This window comes from Pelecanus crispus, chromosome 10 (genome assembly GCF_030463565.1).
Source record: "Pelecanus crispus isolate bPelCri1 chromosome 10, bPelCri1.pri, whole genome shotgun sequence".
In the NCBI taxonomy this organism is placed as follows: Eukaryota; Metazoa; Chordata; class Aves; order Pelecaniformes; family Pelecanidae; genus Pelecanus; species Pelecanus crispus.
The window spans coordinates 18,649,001-18,667,146 of record NC_134652.1 but is presented as its reverse complement, the minus strand read 5'-3'; the positions used below and the strand labels follow the sequence as shown (position 1 = coordinate 18,667,146).

At 36.2% G+C, this 18,146-nt stretch overlaps 1 protein-coding gene across 9 annotated transcripts in view; it reads left to right on the top strand.

The window, feature by feature from the left end:
* Positions 1–18,146, top strand: part of CPEB3 (cytoplasmic polyadenylation element binding protein 3) — a 97,900-nt gene that overhangs the window by 7,100 nt on the left and 72,654 nt on the right. For 6 of the 9 annotated variants that reach the window (XM_075717540.1, XM_075717544.1, XM_075717541.1 and 3 more), the window contains exon 2: positions 735–1,645. In XM_075717540.1, coding sequence (XP_075573655.1) covers positions 735–1,645 — 911 coding nt within the window. Of the gene's footprint in view, positions 1–438; positions 507–734; positions 1,646–4,174; positions 4,184–5,199; positions 5,219–18,146 lie in introns of those variants that run through there. The other 3 variants (XM_075717539.1, XM_075717543.1, XM_075717545.1) reach the window with 3 other exon arrangements.

The window sequence follows — 18,146 nt, the reverse complement described above, 5'->3', positions numbered from 1 at the left end:
GTCTCCGCACCCCGCACCCCCCCGCCCCCGGTCATTGCGATCGCGTCTCCTGCCCTAAGCAAGCGGCGAGCTGTGCGGCAGAAAAAGGCCAGAAAACGATCGTGCAGCTAAGAACCGCTCCGTATCAGTGCGAGGTTTCGTGTGTGCTTTCTCTCTGATAAATGTAAATAGTTGAGAGCGTGTTTGTTAATTGAGGAAAAATCGGTACCCGGCTCCTTTAAAGGTCCCCTAATAGAAAAGGGGGTGGAGAAGAGTGAAGGCTGGTGTCTTTTTAACCTTGCTGAAGGACGCAGCAGTATTTATTGACGTATGCAAATAACCAGGGGGAGGAGGTGGAGGAGGAGGAGGGTGCTTGGAAAAACAGGAACCAGAATCAGTTTCTCATTGCAGGGTGAGAGCTCTGAGTTCCGGTGTAAGAGAAAAGAGACGTGGCGAAATTGCTGTATATCTCTGCCCTATAAGCACATCTCTCATTTAGACTGAAGGGAAACAAGGCATCAAAAAGGGTGAAGCATCTTAAAAAATATTTTAAAGGCAATCTAGCACGATCAAAGGTTACATATTCCTAAATGGGGGAGGGGGAAGATTACGGGTTTGCCTTGCAACTTGCTGTAGCATAGCACTAGCAATAGGACGAGATTTTTGGCCGGCAAATGATTAAAACAGCCTGGTTTGTGGTATGAATGACAATGTTAATAATCTGTCTTTGTGGTTTTTTTCCCCTACTGTTTCAGCTGCGCAAACCATGCAGGATGATTTACTGATGGACAAAAGCAAAGCCCAGCCCCAGCAGCAGCGGCAGCAGCAGCAGCAGCAGCAAGATCCAAACTCAGCAGAAGCCCCCTCTACACCCATCTCATCGGAGACACCCAAACCAGAAGACAACAGTTCAGTGACTAGTATCGGCACATCGGCTCCTTCCCAAAATAGCAAGGAGAAGATGCAGATGGAGTCTCCCATTTTGCCTGGCTTGAGCTTTCACCAGCCTCAACAAGAACCTGCAGCCGGCACCTCCTTGTCTCCCTCCTTCGGCAGCACCTGGTCTACAGGGACCACAAACACGGTGGATGATAGCTTTTTCCAAGGGATTACTCCAGTCAATGGGACAATGCTTTTCCAGAATTTTCCACACCATGTCAACCCTGTATTTGGTGGCACTTTCTCGCCTCAAATTGGCCTAGCTCAGACTCAACACCACCAACATCAGCAGCAGCAGCAGCAAGCTCAGCAGCAGCAGCAGCGGAGGTCACCTGTAAGCCCTAATCAGGCACCTTTCGCCCAGAGAAATGCTGCTTACAGCCATCAGCCCATCATGACCAGCAAACCGTCTTCCTCCTCTGCCTCCTCTTCCTCCTCCTCCAGCTGGAATAACCATCAAAACGCGGCTTGGAGTACACCTTCCAACCCTTGGGGTGGGCTGCAGGCTGGTAGGGACCCTCGAAGGGCAGTTGGAGTGGGGGTCGGCGTGGGAGTGGGGGTTGGCGTACCCTCCCCCCTCAATCCCATTTCACCCCTTAAAAAACCATTCTCCAGCAATGTCATTGCCCCTCCGAAGTTCCCTCGGGCTGCACCCTTAACCCCCAAATCCTGGATGGAAGACAACGCGTTCAGGACGGACAATGGCAACAATCTGTTGCCTTTTCAGGTAAATGACTACATGCACCTTCTACATGGTGACAGCTATCACAAAGTTGTATTTGTTGCAGGGGTGTATTTCATGTTACTGTTGTATCTGAGAGGCATCTGCATAACTCATATTTGCATCGAATAGTGACCTTATATGAAACAAGTGGGGTTGGTCCTAGGGAGCGCATACACAGGGATTCCAAATTTTGGCTTAAGGTTTACAGTCTTATTTTTCTTGTAATTTATTCTTAAATGTGACAGGGCTTTGGGATTTTTTTTGTTGGGGTTTTTTTAGCATCTGAAAGGTAGCAGCCTTCCTTCATGAAAAACAGGTTTGGCAGACTACGTTCTCTCAGTGCTGCGTGTTACAATTTTTTTTTCATATTCTCCCATATGTGAGAAACAGGAGATCTTAAAATTGCTGGCTTCAGGTTTCTAACTGGCATGTTAATTTTAACCAAAGACGCTTCTTGACCTGAAATCCAGTTAATTATTTTATCACCATTGAAATAACTAATTGTCCTTATGTCATGGTGGGATTTAACGGGGAGTCTGTTTGCATAAGGTATACATATGAAAAGCCGTATATGTCTGATATGTACACCCTGCTGTTATATTCACAGTGGACGTTTTGAATAAATCTAGAAGCAGCGTGGGTGTGTATGGAAAGCGTGGCGTATCTGTCCTTTCCAGTAAGGAAATGCCTAATAAAATTGACGTGATTTAGAAATGGCAGGGAGGTATTGTATAAAGTAAACCATTTTATGCTGTTCAAAATATTTGCAGAGAAAAGAGACAATAGGACACGACCTTCAGAGCCATATTGCAATGGAGTCTATTTACTAGCTACATAGCTCTGAAATATTTAAAGCTGCAGTGCCCTTCACTGTTTTTTTTTATCTGTGACGACAAGGCAGATCAATTGCAGCTGAAACTGGGCCACATAGAAGATTTGCAATTTTAATGCAGACTGAAACCTGTCATGGTGTGAAATCCATTTTAAGTTGAAAAAAGCAGAGCATGCACTTGGTGGTTATCTCTGTACAAGGTGAAGTGAATCTCAAATTTCTTCTAGGTTAGCTTTTTTAGTCTCAGACAAATCGAAATTTTCTGTTTTGAAATACGGTGAAATCATTCATACATGCTTTCTCTTTAGGTAATCACTTTCTCAACAAAATGTGAACTCTCAAACATTTTTAACTTATCGGTATGGTAAGAATAGCATCTAGATTGGCACTTAGTATTAGAAACAAAGTAAAAAAAAAAAAAAAAAAAACCAAACACCGCCCCTATTACTTTAAGAGATTGTTGAAGTAACATATATGCATTCTTATGGGACTTTCCTGTCCCATTCAAAGAGGGCACCTTATAGTCAGCCCTGAAATTTCATTTTGCTGCTTCATTCTGTTTAAAGGGAGAGTTGCTAATTTTTTATTGGCTACCCTAAATGAAGGCGGAGTGGCTTCTGGTGAACTGCTGGTCAATGTTGCTGGAGCACTGAAGTCTGGAGAAACATTATACTTCAGCCACAGTATGCCTGCTGAAACTAGTGTGTTGCACAAGCACAGCAACACAAAAGCTAATGAATATAACTCCCAGTCATTTTTTAGGAGTGCGAAATGTGTTTCAATTTACAGTTATTTTTTTATTTAAATTTTCTACGTGGAAGATGTTACAAATTCTGGTCAATTTCAATTAGTAGGGAAAACAACAGTAAATGGCCTTATTTCTGTGGTTTGGTCAGTGAGATACATCTTTAATGAATATGCAACTTTATTATTGTGACTAAATTGTCACAAATTAAACTAGCAGGTATTTAGTCATCACTAGGAAAAAAAGTAGTTACATGTTTTTAAAGAAAAGTTCCTTCGATTTTTAAAATAAAGGTTTTGAAAAGCTAATGTATTAGCCAATATGTAAATTTGGAAACTTCTTTTCTTCTCTATGAATTTAACCTGGTATTTTTCTGTTCAACTGAAAGCAAATACTTAGACTACTGTCAGCACCAGCTGGAATAACAGTCTGATTTCAGAGACTTAGAAAACTTGTATATTTTTTCTCTGTTAGGCTCTTTGTAATACAAGCTGCTGAATTTTTGCATACAAGATTGTAATCTGGGTTAATGTTGATTACTCCTATACTTAACAAATTACCAAAGAAGTCTTTCTTGAAAAGGAGGCAACTGTTTAGTTACATTGATAAAAATGAAATTCAAATTCATGTAAGAGTTTAGTATTTGCTGCCTGGGTTCTGGTTGCCTTCCCCCCCATACACATTGGGCAATATGTTGACACAGTTGACACAGTAAGTTCTGCTTGTCAGCACTATCAAATAATTCTGGCAGGTTTATCCGTGTACATCTGCCACCCTTCATAACTAAGTGGTTTTGGTCTGTTTCAGAAATACCTTTCAGTAAACTTGCTAGCAACGTGTTAATGCACATTAGCAAGTTCTGTGTGCAAACCTGTTCTTTTTTCTTATGATGAGATTGTAAGACTTTTTAAAATTTGTGATTTATATTTAATTAATTCCTTAATAAGATATGAAGCTCAAGATGGTCTAAGTAAAAAGAAAAATATTAATATGTTCACCAATTGAATTAACATCAATGATACCTATTTTTTAATTCAGGTCTTTGCAGTGATCAAAAATTTTAACCAGAAAATTTCTATAATCAAGGTTTGTGTTCGCAGTCTGTAGTATTTGAAGACAGCTGACACTCAGCTACTGATATATCTAGTTCTAGGAAAAAATGTTGAATTCGAAAATGTTTCTCTTAAGAACATGAATATAAAGCAATATGATAGTTGTCTTCATCCCCGAGTTTGAGTAACACATTAGTGCATCTTGTATGTCAAACCCAGTCGGTGTCTGTCCCAAGGAGTTATGCTGCAGAACGTATCAGAACATTTAAAATATCAATTGGTAGGAATTCTGCTGGTGTCTGCCTTGTGATTGATGTTGAAAAGCAACTAAAAATGCTTTGAAGGATACTGTTGTCATATACTTACTGAGGCAAATTGATTGCACTGTATAAAAAAAATTGAAGATACAAAGATGATAGTTGAAAGGGAAAAGAAAAGAAAAGCGGCAGTCAGTCTGGAATGAAATGTACCGAGTAAGGGTTGGAGATAAGATCATGGGAATGGGTGTGGAACAAGATCAGATATGAAATGCAGAAATGTGGCCAGTTTGTCCTTCTGAATATTCTTCAGCTTCTGAGTGGCTCAGGTGAAGGTCCTCTGTTGTGATTGTCATGTGACAAGCCGTAGTGTTGTGCCATTATGCTAGGTGATCCCCATTTCTGGCATTTGAGGCTGACATTAAGTGATTGTCCCTGGAACTTGGGCAACGGTTCAGTTCCTTTTTACAGCAGAGTGGTGGGGCTTGAAGAGAGCTATTGTCATCTTGTGCTTCTGAGCTGCTCCCAGAACTCTGTTTTCTTTCACTTCTCTCAGGTAAATACACTATTTGTGTTGGCTTTTGGCCATATGAAGATATTGGGACACAGCTTGTGGGGTTAGGAGGATTGATTGAGCCTGAAATAGACCCTTGGAAGCATGGATAAGAAATTCTCTTTACGGCGGCGAAGGTAGAGAAGGAATTAAATGTTTGTCAACCAGTATGCTAATTATGGAAGTCTGCCCTGTGGACGTTTAGTAACAACAACACTATAACAATTTCCCAGAAATTGTTCAAGTTTTGCTGCTTTCTGAGTAATGTTCTTTAGAAACAATAAAAAAGGTACAATTGCAAGTTTTAGATTTAAAGAATGCATAGCAATTTGGTGCTCTGAAGATTCTGGCATACCTCAAGTCATTTGTGGCAGCTTTACTGATAAATACTTCTCTAGCAGAAATAAATAAGGTCGTATTTATTGTGGATAAAGATAGTTTTAACATGCTATGTTTTGCAGGAAGGCTGAGAAAGCTTTGGGGGGGTTGTGTTCTGGTGTTTTGTTCTTTTCCTCATTGATTTCAATACGAATTAGTCTGGACCCAGATAAAATTATAAGCTAAATTTAGAACTTATATATAACTTCAATATTTCATACTTAAACAAAAGACAAATCCAAACATGCAGCAAGTTTGTCTATAAATATAAGTATATATGCATAAATATGTGTTTGTATAAGTATATATTTATACATTTAGCTATAGATACACTAACTAGTAATACATTAGAAGACACAAGTACTTTGTCATGTGTTGTACTAAGCACACTGTAGGTGTTTGTTGAGTGAAATGAAGGGCAAGGGAATGGCCACTGTATGATGTTTATAATTCCAGTGTGACTTTTGGTTGATGATTAATAGACAGCTCCTTAAGAAGCTGCTTTCTGTAAACATCTGAAGTTCTTCAGGCCTGTGATATTAGCCCATACTTAGCTTTTTCCAATACAGATTGATATTCAAAATAAATTACGTGCATACACACGCATACATACAAATATACACACATATGCAGTAAACTAATGCAGAGTAATTTTTGTTCTTTAAGTCCTAGGGAAAAGAATATTAAGTACACTACTATAGTTTTGTAACGTTTGTGCTAACTTCTTCACAGGCAATGAATTAGCTGTTGCTTATTTGTCATAGGTCTGTTTCTTAACACTACAGAAACCTGAAATGCGTGTTAGGATATATATGTGTGTGTATATTAAACATGATGACTGAATTAAAACGAGTTCAAGTATTGGAACATTCATGAGTGTAACAAATACAGTTTTATATTTATGAGTAAAGGTGGTTTACTGGCTAATGCACTCCAGTGACTGTCATTTTAAAGTCTGTGTTTAAATCTACATTTTTTTTTTCAACCAGAAATAGTTGTTTGCAATAAGTCTATTTGAAGATTAATTTTTAAAACACTATTTCTTTATTCTAAATTTGACATTCTGGGCTCTGGCTTCTTGACAGTTTAGTAGGTAACCATACTTAGTAGCATTGCTGATGTCTTGAAGACTATTTCTTAACATGTAGCCTAACCTTAATTTTTCTTATGTGATGACACAGAAGTACTGGCATGAACAAAAAAAAAAAAAAAAAAAGAAAAAGAAGAAAAGGACCTATTTGTTGTGGAAGTAACTTAGTCCACTTTTTTTTTTTTTCTCCTCCTTTCTTACATGCTTCTGTTGTTACTATTAACTAGCACAACAAGTAGCCTGATTCGGAATATTAAAATGTGAGAACACATGTCATGGTATCTCAGTAGTCTTCCAGTGTAACAGATACAAGCAACACATGACATCCTAGCCTTAGTAGTTATGAAGTATTTTACAATTTTTGTTAGATTTTAAATTTGATTGAGTTCTGAATGCGTTTTCAAATTAATTAGAATACAGTAACAGTACAGAAGAAAAAGCATGTGACTTTCATATTTAAAGTATGATGATTTGAGCACTAATTACTTATTATTGTCTTGATTTTAAGTAACCAGTTGAATCACAGATAAACTCTCAAAGTTAGTGAAGATAGAACAAAGGTATGAGTTCAGTATGTGGTTGATATTCTGAGAAACTCCATATATAGGCAGGACTTGTTAAAAACATTAAAGATATTAATATAGAGCAATGAATCAATAATTTTGTCTTAAAGATTTGATACAGGAATTATCTGTCTTTCCTTGGGAGGTAAGGTAGAAAGGAAGGTGAAGGGCATGGCAGTTTATTTTGCTATTTCCCGTCTTGGATCATCTTCCTCGGTTTTCATGTTTTTGCCTAGAGACTGCTCTTGTGAATTGAATGTAAGAGGAATAGAGACCTGCAAAAATAATGTTTTCCTGTTGCAGGTGATTTTCAAGAAGAAAATATGAGTTTTCTGAGTGGATGATGAACATTTCCATTTCTTAGCAGTTGGTGAAATACCTCTTCTTTCATTAAGGTCACTCATGAGTGATCCCTGGCTGAAGCATACCAAAGGGAAGCTAAAAGATAGCACTGCTTACTTTGAAGTTACATAGTGATCTTAAACTGTATACATCTGAATTTTGCTTGGATTGGGTAAACTAGTGTGCTTTCAAAAACTTTTAAATTAACCTGAAGAGAAAAACGTCATACCAAAACTATCCACTGATGACCTTTGAGAGAGGCTCTAAGGTGCTCTGGCCTTTATTTGTTTTTCTTTTTCTTACTGATCACTTGAGACAGTGTAACAAGTTTGAAAATACTATTCATAAATAAAAGATGCTTGTCCTAGAAATTTAATCAAAACATTATTCCAAATTGTGGCATAAACTCCCACAGGAAATAGAGGCCTTTACAAACTTCACTTTTTTTCCCAAAATAAGCATGCTGCTTTGATTTTGCTTTTTCTTTTATCATAGTAACATGTAATATGTTATTTAAAGAAAAAGATCTGTTCAAGACCTTTAGCATAATGGCAGTTAGCAGACTTTAGATAAAAAAAGCATCTCTTTTCTCTTTCTTTTCCTTATTTCATCCCACTCTGTCTTCTCAACTCCCAGAAATCAATATTGAAAGCTTTTCATGTATAATTGTTGATTGCAATTAACTGCTGAAAATGGAGCACCATACTCTTTAAGCATGAAAGAGGATTGCTTACTTGTATTCCACGTCTTCAGAAAAATCATGTTTTTAATGCCAGAAGATATCAAAAGCTAGGTAAAGAAATTCTGTATGATCTCCAAATGGGAGGAACAATAGAAGTAGTTGGAAGTTCCTGCCTTCTCTCGGGGGTAATCAGACTGTTGTGCCATTCTAGCTTATTCCAAGCCCAGTTAAGTGCTTAATTTTGTGAGATGCTGCCTGAAGTAGTTCTTACCATTTCTCATCTCTACCTATTTGTTTGATATGGTGGGGTTGAAATAAAATTTCAGAAAGGGCAGGAAAAAGAATTTTCTAACTCCTGTTTACTCTGCATAAGGTCAGCTAAATTTCCCTTTGGACTCTTTCTGGTGCTACGTGGACTAACAATTTCCCTTCTATAGAAAAGCTTCCTAAATGTCCATATGTGTGTAGAGATTTTTTTTTTTCACCCTGTAGCCAGCAACAAGAGTAAGTGGAACATGTAGTATGAGAGAAATAAACTATGTGTATTTCAAAGCTTTAGGCAAATTTTCCATTCCTAGTAATATTAGCATTTTGTGTATAAATATACACAAAATGTATATGTATGTCCATCTATAATCTATATCTGTTTATGTATAAGCAGTTCATTTTCTCCAAAAAACAACAGTAATTAATTTTCAGTAACACCTGCCTTAGAACTACATTGACAAAGTAGGTTTTGCTGTTATTGAGATAATTTGCCTCTTTTTCGTACTTAAGCTAAACCTATTTTTTAGCGACTAAAACTGTGAGTTGAAATGTAATAGTTTTCCATTCTCATTTTCTAACATGTCAGACCATGTTTAGACTTTTCAGTTTTTAGGCTATTGTGACATTTTATGCATTTTGTAACTAAATTTAAGGTACCATTACCATGCTTTCTTTCATTAATTAATTTTTCCCTGTTTCATTTAGTAGAAATCTACAAGTGCAAAAGCATTGCTTTTAAGCAATTATTAGAATATGCCAATAATAAGCAGGTGTCTCAGTAGTTAGATGAATGTACTATTTTTGTATATAGAAATAGATCTTCATTTGTGTAATCTTTTTATTATTACTTGTAAATTTTAGAATTTTAAAAATGCAAGTTGTGAAATGTCGCAGAAATGTTGCTTGTATATCTTCAGACTTGGTCAACATTTTCATTTCCATACATTTCAATTATATGATTCTGTCTTTTCCTACAAGTTCCCAATTAGAATTTAAATTGCACAGGCAGTCTTACTCCTGCACTTCCTAACTTTTTTTTTGTGGATGGCTTTGCAAAATTTGCAAGAATTGCAGTTTTCTTTTAAATCCCTAGAGCATAAGTAAAATACTTAAGCAAAACCACAGATTCTGTTACATGTAAGGATGATGACCTTCACATGATTCATCAGCCAAGTTGGAGCCTTTTGATCAACTCTACAGATTGTTCTTGGTTTAATGAAGTTAATGAAAGTAATGTGTACAGAGCACACACTGTCGATGGTTTTCAGTTTTGGGTGAAGCATGATCTTGTGGGCATGGCCCCTTTTTTTTGTTTCACCCAGCCTTGAACTGTTCAACTCCACTCCTTTCAAACTTCCCTTCTACTTCTTTCTGTTCCTGCTTTTTGATCCCTTTTTACTAAAGCTTCTCATTTGAGTTGGCCTTCCCTATTCCACTTTCTATGTCAAAGCTTCAAGTTACAGGGGAAGGCCCAATAAACCCCTGTAATCATAAGCCGAATCATGTTCACTTACTCGGTGGGAATTACTCCTGTGTAAACTTAGTAGCATGAGGGGGTTAAAGTAAGTTTAAACAAATTCAGGGAGAACAGAGTTTTCAGAAATATTAGCTAGGAGTTCTAAATTTTAGAAATTTAGAAATCTTAACCAAGTGGTAACTTAGTCTGAACATGCTGAACTGATTTTCTTTCCCCGTCCCCACACCCAGCTTCCAGAATGTGTGACTTGGGATGGATTTTCACACAGGTTGACAGAAAACCACTTCTAACATAAAATGAGAAAAGCATTATGTCTTTAACACAGAGATTTTATGTATATAAAAATATAAATAAAAAATTTTTTCTTTTATGTCATAATCATAAGTGGATGTTCCAGTGAAGTTAATCTTTCCTACATGGAAGAATTATTGCAAGAGGTGCTCATCTTAAAAAGATTCACCCTAAAAAGTTATTTTTGGCAACACTGTAAGCAACTTAAAACTGACCTTCTAATGGGAAATGTCAGGCAACTTTAGAAAGTGATGTTATCTATAATGTATTATGTTTCTGAATGAATCTCTTCTATATATAAGAATGGCTCTTCAAAACAAAGAAAATCACCCACTGAAGCTTTCTTGGTTTTCTTCTCAGAGTGGTGAAGGCTTCTTTTGTGAGAAAGATTTATTTCCTAAAGGAAGTCTTAGGAATTATGGCTTCTTATGAAAGTTGCCACAGATAAAACATAACAAACATTTTATTTTAAAACACTTGAATGGTAAAATATTCTTTTGGATTAAATGAAAATTCATAATTCCTCCTTGGAAGTTGCTGCTTCATTCTGCTTGAAGCAGTGGAAGTGTTTTAGGCTCTTACGGCTGCTGTTTGTTAGTTATCAGCAAGGGGAAAAAAACTAAAAGTTGCTGTATTGTCTTGAATGATTATGTAATTCCTACCTGATAAGAATTAAGAAGGCCAGCCCAGTGATTTTGACTTGATTTTGAAGAATAAAGTTTAAATTGTCACTATACCATCAATACTACTACATTATCACTACTGTCTAGTTTATTTATACTGTATGTGTAGATAAACTAAATTTAGGAACAGGAACTAGAACAACTGAAATAATTATATTTTTCTTCAGTTTTTTGTTATTTTTCAAATTTAGGGGTTTTTTTCAGTTATTTCTGTAATTTAAAACCAATTTAGTGGTTATGCTTAGTCCTTTTTGATGGTCATAATGAATAAAAGCAATCTTCATGTATTTATGTGTATGTTCTAAACCCTCACTGCAGTGGGGTGTGTGTGTTGAAGTGTGAATTGCAGGGTTTTCACTTTTTACAAAGTCTTTCTTAACATCCTAAAAGGTCTCCTGGATGTTTCTTCAATCTTAAACCTACTATGCTTATCTCTTCCGCTAACCTGAGCTTTCTTCTGCCTCTATCCTTATTAAAAAAGCAAATAAATAAAAAATCAAAACCAAGTGACAGTTTTTTGTTTCCAGATTTTACTTTGCTGGTAAAATCAGTAATCATCATGATTTACTAAAACTTTCTCACTGGCATCTGACTGTGAAATGCCATTTAATTTTAGTTATATGTCATACAATGTATGTAATGAACAATTCTTACCCTGAAAGCATTTTAAACAAAAAAAAAAAAGGCATGGAATGGGTGAATAGTTTTGGAGCTTGTGCCAAGTATCATTGGACTATGTTCTCAGCTCAGCTATGCTGAGTGTTACCCTTTATACATCTATTTTTACTTTCACCCTGGATGGTGTTCTTTTATGGAATTTTAGATTTATTTTTTATGCCCTATTTGTACAATTGCTTTTTCTTATGATGATATTTAAAATAGTATTTTTAAAAATATTTATGTTTAGTTTGGCTTAGAAAGTTGCTCTATTAAATTAGAGTATCTAAGAACAATGCATTGCAAAATGCTCTATTAAATGTTAGATCATCTCAGTTTTTCAAGCCTGCCTTCCACTGACATGACCATGATCATCCACTGATTATTCTCTTTTCTATTTCTCTGTAGCTTTCAATTTTTTCTATTTCTTTCCTGTTAACCTAAAAAAAGATTTAAAAAAAAAATCAATCTTTCCAGACAGTCCAATTAAATATTTAAAAGGCAGTGTTAAGTTGAAAAAATTTGACTGGAAAATTTAACCCTTATTTATGAGAAAGTACTTGTGCTTTAGTTCAAGTAATGTGTTTTTCTCATGTTCAGTAATTTTTTTTTTTTTTTTTTAAATCTCATATGCAGGTATGACAAGCTCTTCTTGAATTGCCCTGGGCAGTTCTTGTTTGTGTATTACCGGTGGTGCATTGATTGAGGTCCAAGAGAGCTTGTATCTGCTTAGCTTATCAGGCAGTCACCTAGAATGTAAAAGACAGAAATCTAAACTTCTTTGCAAAGTTTATCATGTGCTAAGCAGCTGTAAATAAGGCAGAGAATTAGCAGCATGTGATAGACAATCATGAAGTGTTATATGACCTTACAGCAGTCAACAGATCATACTTCAGAAAGCTTAAATCTAATATATTAAACTCCCATCTTCCCTGTGGTCTTACAAGGAAGTGTTTTCCAGAGGACTACTCAAGAGTTTTTTTAGGCAGATCCTTTAATGCAGTATTTTACTTTGTGAAGGAGATTTGCTAAAAGCATTAATGAATGAACATGTAGGTAGCTAGTGTTACTACCACTTACTACATGACCTTTACAGTAACTGTACCTTTGTAAAGGGTTAATAAATGACTAATGTATTAACTGTTAGGGTCCAGCGCATTAACAGATGGCTTGTAACCAAATATAATACCATCTACTAATGTGCTTAGTAACCATTAAGATGTATAATAACCAAGCCTGTCAAATGTTTATAACATACTTTGTGGTTTTGAAATTTTCTTTAAACTGCTTATAAAGATACCTTTTAGTTTTAAATTATGATTACCATAACAGTCTGACCTAATATTTCATCTCATTAAATAATTCTCTTACTCATGTATTCTTTCTAGGATCATATTGTTTCTTCCTGTGTCATTTAAAAAAAAAAAAAAAATTGAAAAGAGTGAAACCTCTCACGGTAACAGAAAGGGCTTTTCTTAAAACTCACAAAGCCCTAAGTAGCAGCTAACTGCAGTAGGAAGACTAAGGCAGAACAAGAGGGTGGAGGAAACAAGTCTGGGATAAGAAAAAGTAGAATTTTTATAATACAAAATGAAAGTGAAGTTGTGGTATTTTCATATATGGTAATCCAAGATGACAGTATACCTGTTCACTTTCTGTGGATGAGAATTTCTGCAAATAAAATCTTGCAAACTTTAGGTTGCGTTCAACATTTCAGCTTGGTGGCTCCTGCTACTTTTGGCTGCTAATAAATGAAGTTGTACCTGTGACTTCTGAGTAATAAAATCAACCATAATTGTCAGCAGAGTTTACAAGTAATGATTTGATGCAAGCTTCTGCAGACAGTCTTACCTCCCTCGTCTAAACAGGAACACACTCTTCAGACATGGTTTAATGAAGTAGGAATAGTAGATTACTTATATAACAATTTTTTCTCATTAGGCAAGGAAGAAGTAACTGACGTGCGCCATTTAAAACTGCTTGAAAATGGATTGTAGTAGATTTTACAGTTTGTTTGGAAGGCTTCACTTTATAGACAAACTAGAAAGTTTTCTTGCTATTTCGCTTACATAGTAGCCTTGTTTGAATATAACCTTGAATGGGTCAATGTTTCAAAATATAGTTCAGTCCTTGGCTCCATTGGGCATGTAGAGGAAGGGGAAAAACTTAAAAGAACAAACACAATGAAAATAGCTTTTTTTATGAATACATATGTGGATAGATGCAAAAGGCAACCCTACTAGAAGTATAATTTTTCGTACAGCCTGCAATTTTGTTTACCTTTTCACATGTAACATTTATATTCGTGGTTTATAACTGTCCAGAACTTAACCAATAAACTTGTGTCTTCTTTCTTTTGGTGTCCTCTTTGTTGATGAGGTCCCAGTTTATAGTGAAAATTGAGTCCTTGAGGTCATGACCTTGTATTTAGTGCTATTAAATATCATCCTGCTTTGCTGCAGTTCTTCAAATTAATTCAATGTTTTCTGTACGATGAGCTAATCTCCTCTGTATGGATGATATCTTGTAAATATTATTAGTGTGTTCCTACTTTAATAACCAACATTATTGATAAAACTGGTTGTAAGGATTGTCTTTAAGAAACTCCAGTAGTAACTTTTCTTTAGCAGATTTCTCTGTTTAGCACTATCACTTTTTTCCTTTTTTTGTCATTTTCTCTCTTACCTCAATTGTACTAGTTACCATTTTTTCCCCACTTATGTAGTTACTTTGCTTGTAGCACTTTATGAAATGCTATATAGAAGTCCTTGTTAGATCAGCTGTATCGTATTCTTTCAAGAACCAGAAATCATACTTTCCAGGATATTGCATTGTTAACGTATGATGCTACATTATCTCTGCTTGACATTTCTTAAACAGAAGACATTCTTGAATTTCAGTCATAAAAACTAGAAACAGTGTTTGTCATGTATAGTTTCATATCCTGCTTCAGTTATTGCAGTTCTTTCATATTTATTTTGCTGATGAGATATGCACAGTCCTGACATTCCTACTTGGACTAGCTGTAGTTGCTCCACTAACTGTGCCTTACCAACTCTGGCTCCTTTTGATTAAGGTGTTCACATGCACGTGATGTCTATTATTGAATTGGATAGATGGTATGGCTTTGTCTCTTACTGTTTGCCTATCTTTTACTGTTTACTCTTCCTTACCTAATTTTCCCCTCTGTATGTGAAGACTGATTATGGAGGCTACATTATTTTCTCCTGACTTCTTCTGATATGTTTTTGTTTAATTCTTTTATCAGTCTTGCTAGAATTTTTCCTAGACATTTGTTGTCCAAAGTATTCATGCTGAACTTGTTACCGTTTCCCTGAATGTACTTAAGTGGCTGAACATCCTGGTTCTTTCCTTATAGCAACATTTCTTAAGGTGCCCGTCGATCTTTATTACCTTGTACAAAAAAGGAAAATTCTGTTGCAAATCAGGTAGGCTTTTATCTCAAGACATTTTCCCTGTCTGGAGCAAACTTTACTAAATTTGCCCTATGCTAAATCAGTTTAGCTCTTATAATGTAAAGTGTTTTTCTTGCTCCTATGAGTATCCTTTCCAATTCTGCGAGGAGTTAACATGAAGAAGGTTTCCTTTTGGTTAAGTGCCTATTCTATATCTTGTATGTGATTTCTGAATTATTTTAAGTCATTAAATCCAAATGTGCAGCAGTAATTTGAATGTGTAACCCCTGACTGACAACAGAAAAATGCTTATGGCTTCTTCTAAGAGGAAGAAATATGTATTCTGGTTACTTTTCAGGGCTTCAATGTAAGTATTCAGGCACCTTGTACATGAGACAGTTGTTCTTTTTCTCATATCCGGTATGCCTTTAAGCCCCATAGGTAATAAAAGATGCAAGTTTGCATAGTGTGATTCAGTTACTATTTTAATATATTATATGAAATAATATATTTAATGTATTAATTTTGAACGTGTTATTAAACTGAAATTTTTCATACATGGCATGATTCAGTACTTGCAACCAGAAAAATTCCTTCTTTGTTTACAGAATTTGGTCTGAAATGGAATTGCTTGCATATAATTGATTGGAAGAGTTGCTTCTAATTAAAAGATAATTTTGGGCTGGGATTTTTTTTCCTCCCCTTCTGCCCTTCCTTCCTCTAAGTAGAGCTTGATGCTATGAGTGGTCTTTGGATTACTACTCTCTGCTGTTCCCCACCTGTTCAGTTGCACATATGCAGCCTTCAGTAGCTTTGAAGCTGATCAAATAGTTAACAGCAAATATGCTTAAATTAAAATTTCTAACGTAATGACATTTTTGGGAAAGGATTGCCTCATATCCCAGTGGCTATACAGGAGTCCTCAACTCATGTTTAGAAGTAGGTGCAGAGCTTGAGGGAGCCTGTAGTCCTCTTTCCCATATGAGAAGGTGACTGTGACAGCTTGGGATTCTATGATAGATTATGTCCTTGAGGAAGTCCCAGGGTGGAGAACATTTGCTGCCTAAATCTTTTCAATCCCCATTAGGAAGAAGGTGGCAGAGTGGATTTTTGTGTGTACCTCTTTAAAGTAGGTTTTATATTCTTATGCCACAATTTGTCATGCATATTAAACATGCTGTAATAATATAAAGTTAGGACTTGGACAACTTACACGAGTACTTTTAGTAATTAGAAGTATATGGGAGCTAATAGGTTAAATCCTGCTGGATGCAAAGTGACATCACACTGAAAATGTCACCTCCTTGTCTTCTCTGGGAGCTGTTTTTCATTGAGAGTGTTTCTGGCCTGGTTTAGGCCTGTGCATAAATATTGGTAAATGACCCCACTCTCCCCCCCCCTTTAGTGAACAATTATTCCCACTGTACTTAACATTTTCTTGGTTTCCTTTTAGAAGTAAAGGGCTATATTGGCACTGAAATGGCAAAATTACTGTCCTGTCTAAGGGTAGTTCTCCAAACCAGTAGGTGAAGATCTTGTCCTGTATGAACAGATGAAATGTCTTACCCCTTTTTTTGTTGAGAGGGTTTTTTTGCTCAGGAGGCACTATTTCCTGAGCTCAGCAGAAATGGAACAGGAGCCTGACTTGAAATATGCCAGTTAGATATTATTTTAGTCACACTGTTCTTGAAAGCGTGAGGACTTTGTGCTCAGTGTTTTGTTTGTCATAAGGCTTAAACATTTCAGTGACCCCCTTTTTTTTTTTTTTTTTTAAACCTTACCAATATATCCCATGTCACTGATCATCTGCTTCTGTTTCAGAGAAATCCTTGAGATTCCTTTACTGTGGTGGCCATAGTAAATGAAGCTACTGGGCAATGGTGCTCAAACATCTGTTTGACAGTTACTACTTGTATTCTTTCCTACCTCCCGTTTTGTCTCATTATCCTATAGTATCAAGAGACAGACTCCTCCTATTGTAAATCTTTCTGAGATGATAGTTTCCTTATACAATATGTCTCTACTTTCTTTTACATGATGTGGTCCAGACTGCAAAGCGTGATAATTCAGGTCTTTTCATGCTGTAGCATCCCCAAGGCTCCCTTCTCCTCTGTTTGCAGTCTTTGCATCTTTGTAGTGCTTTCATCTTGTGATTTGAGGTTTGTGTTTAACTCGTGATGATTTAGCTGGCAAGGTGTTCTTAGGTCAACGTTAGTTTTTCCTTGCTATGGGACACAGGCAGCATTCTACTGAACAGAGTGGTAGAAGCCCAAAGGTAACTTATCAGTGTTGAACTCTTGCCCAGCAGGCCAATGAACCAGTTAAATTATGTCATTTTAATAGCTGAAGGGTATAATGAATGGCCTTGTAAATTCTGCTGCTGACGTCTTTTTTTTTTTTTCCACTTGCTTGTTTTTGTGAATTAATGATCATCTTGGGTGTAACTACTTTAATCCTATATTTTGCAAGTGTTACAACCGTTTGTTACTGGAATCAGTAACTATAATGGAAAGTGGATACATCAGCTTTTTGAGATGCATTCGGCAGCAGGACTGATGAGCAGATTTTTATCTAAAGCATCACATTGAACAAAATATGACTAAACATAAATCCTGTCAGTGAGTGCTCAGTCAGTTGTAATGTCTGCAGATCATTCCCTACACTAGTGTAATGAGTGTGAGCATAACAGCTGTTTTGTAGATTCTTTTCATTTTTTGGTTGTTGTGGGGGTTTTGTTTGTTTGGGTTTTTTAAACACATTGCCTAATTGTTTTGATGGCAAAAGGAAGATGTTTGAAATACTAAATGCATTATATTTCTGTTTGCTGGTAATAAACAGCGTTCCCTGTTTGAGCATTAGGTTAGGTGATTTAAGCATTTGACTAGGTGCTTTACTGTCTTGGAATCTGAGGTGGAGAAATAACACTGGTGATCGTGTAAGTGGTATGCTTGGCATATTATAAAAGTCTGTATTGGAAGAATAGCTAAGGGTGCTTCAAAGAACTCAATAAGTAGGCTATTGCTTAGTAAGGCTCGGATGAAAGAAATGAACAATGTAATACAGAACAGGATATAGATATATGTAGTTTGTATCCAGTATAGGGCCATATTGTAGTTTGTTCCCTGCAACTCCAAAACATGAATTGCCTAAAACAGGGAAACAGTTAATGTATTCCTCTCCTCTGCCCTGTAGCTACCACCTCTATTTAGGAAAAGGCAG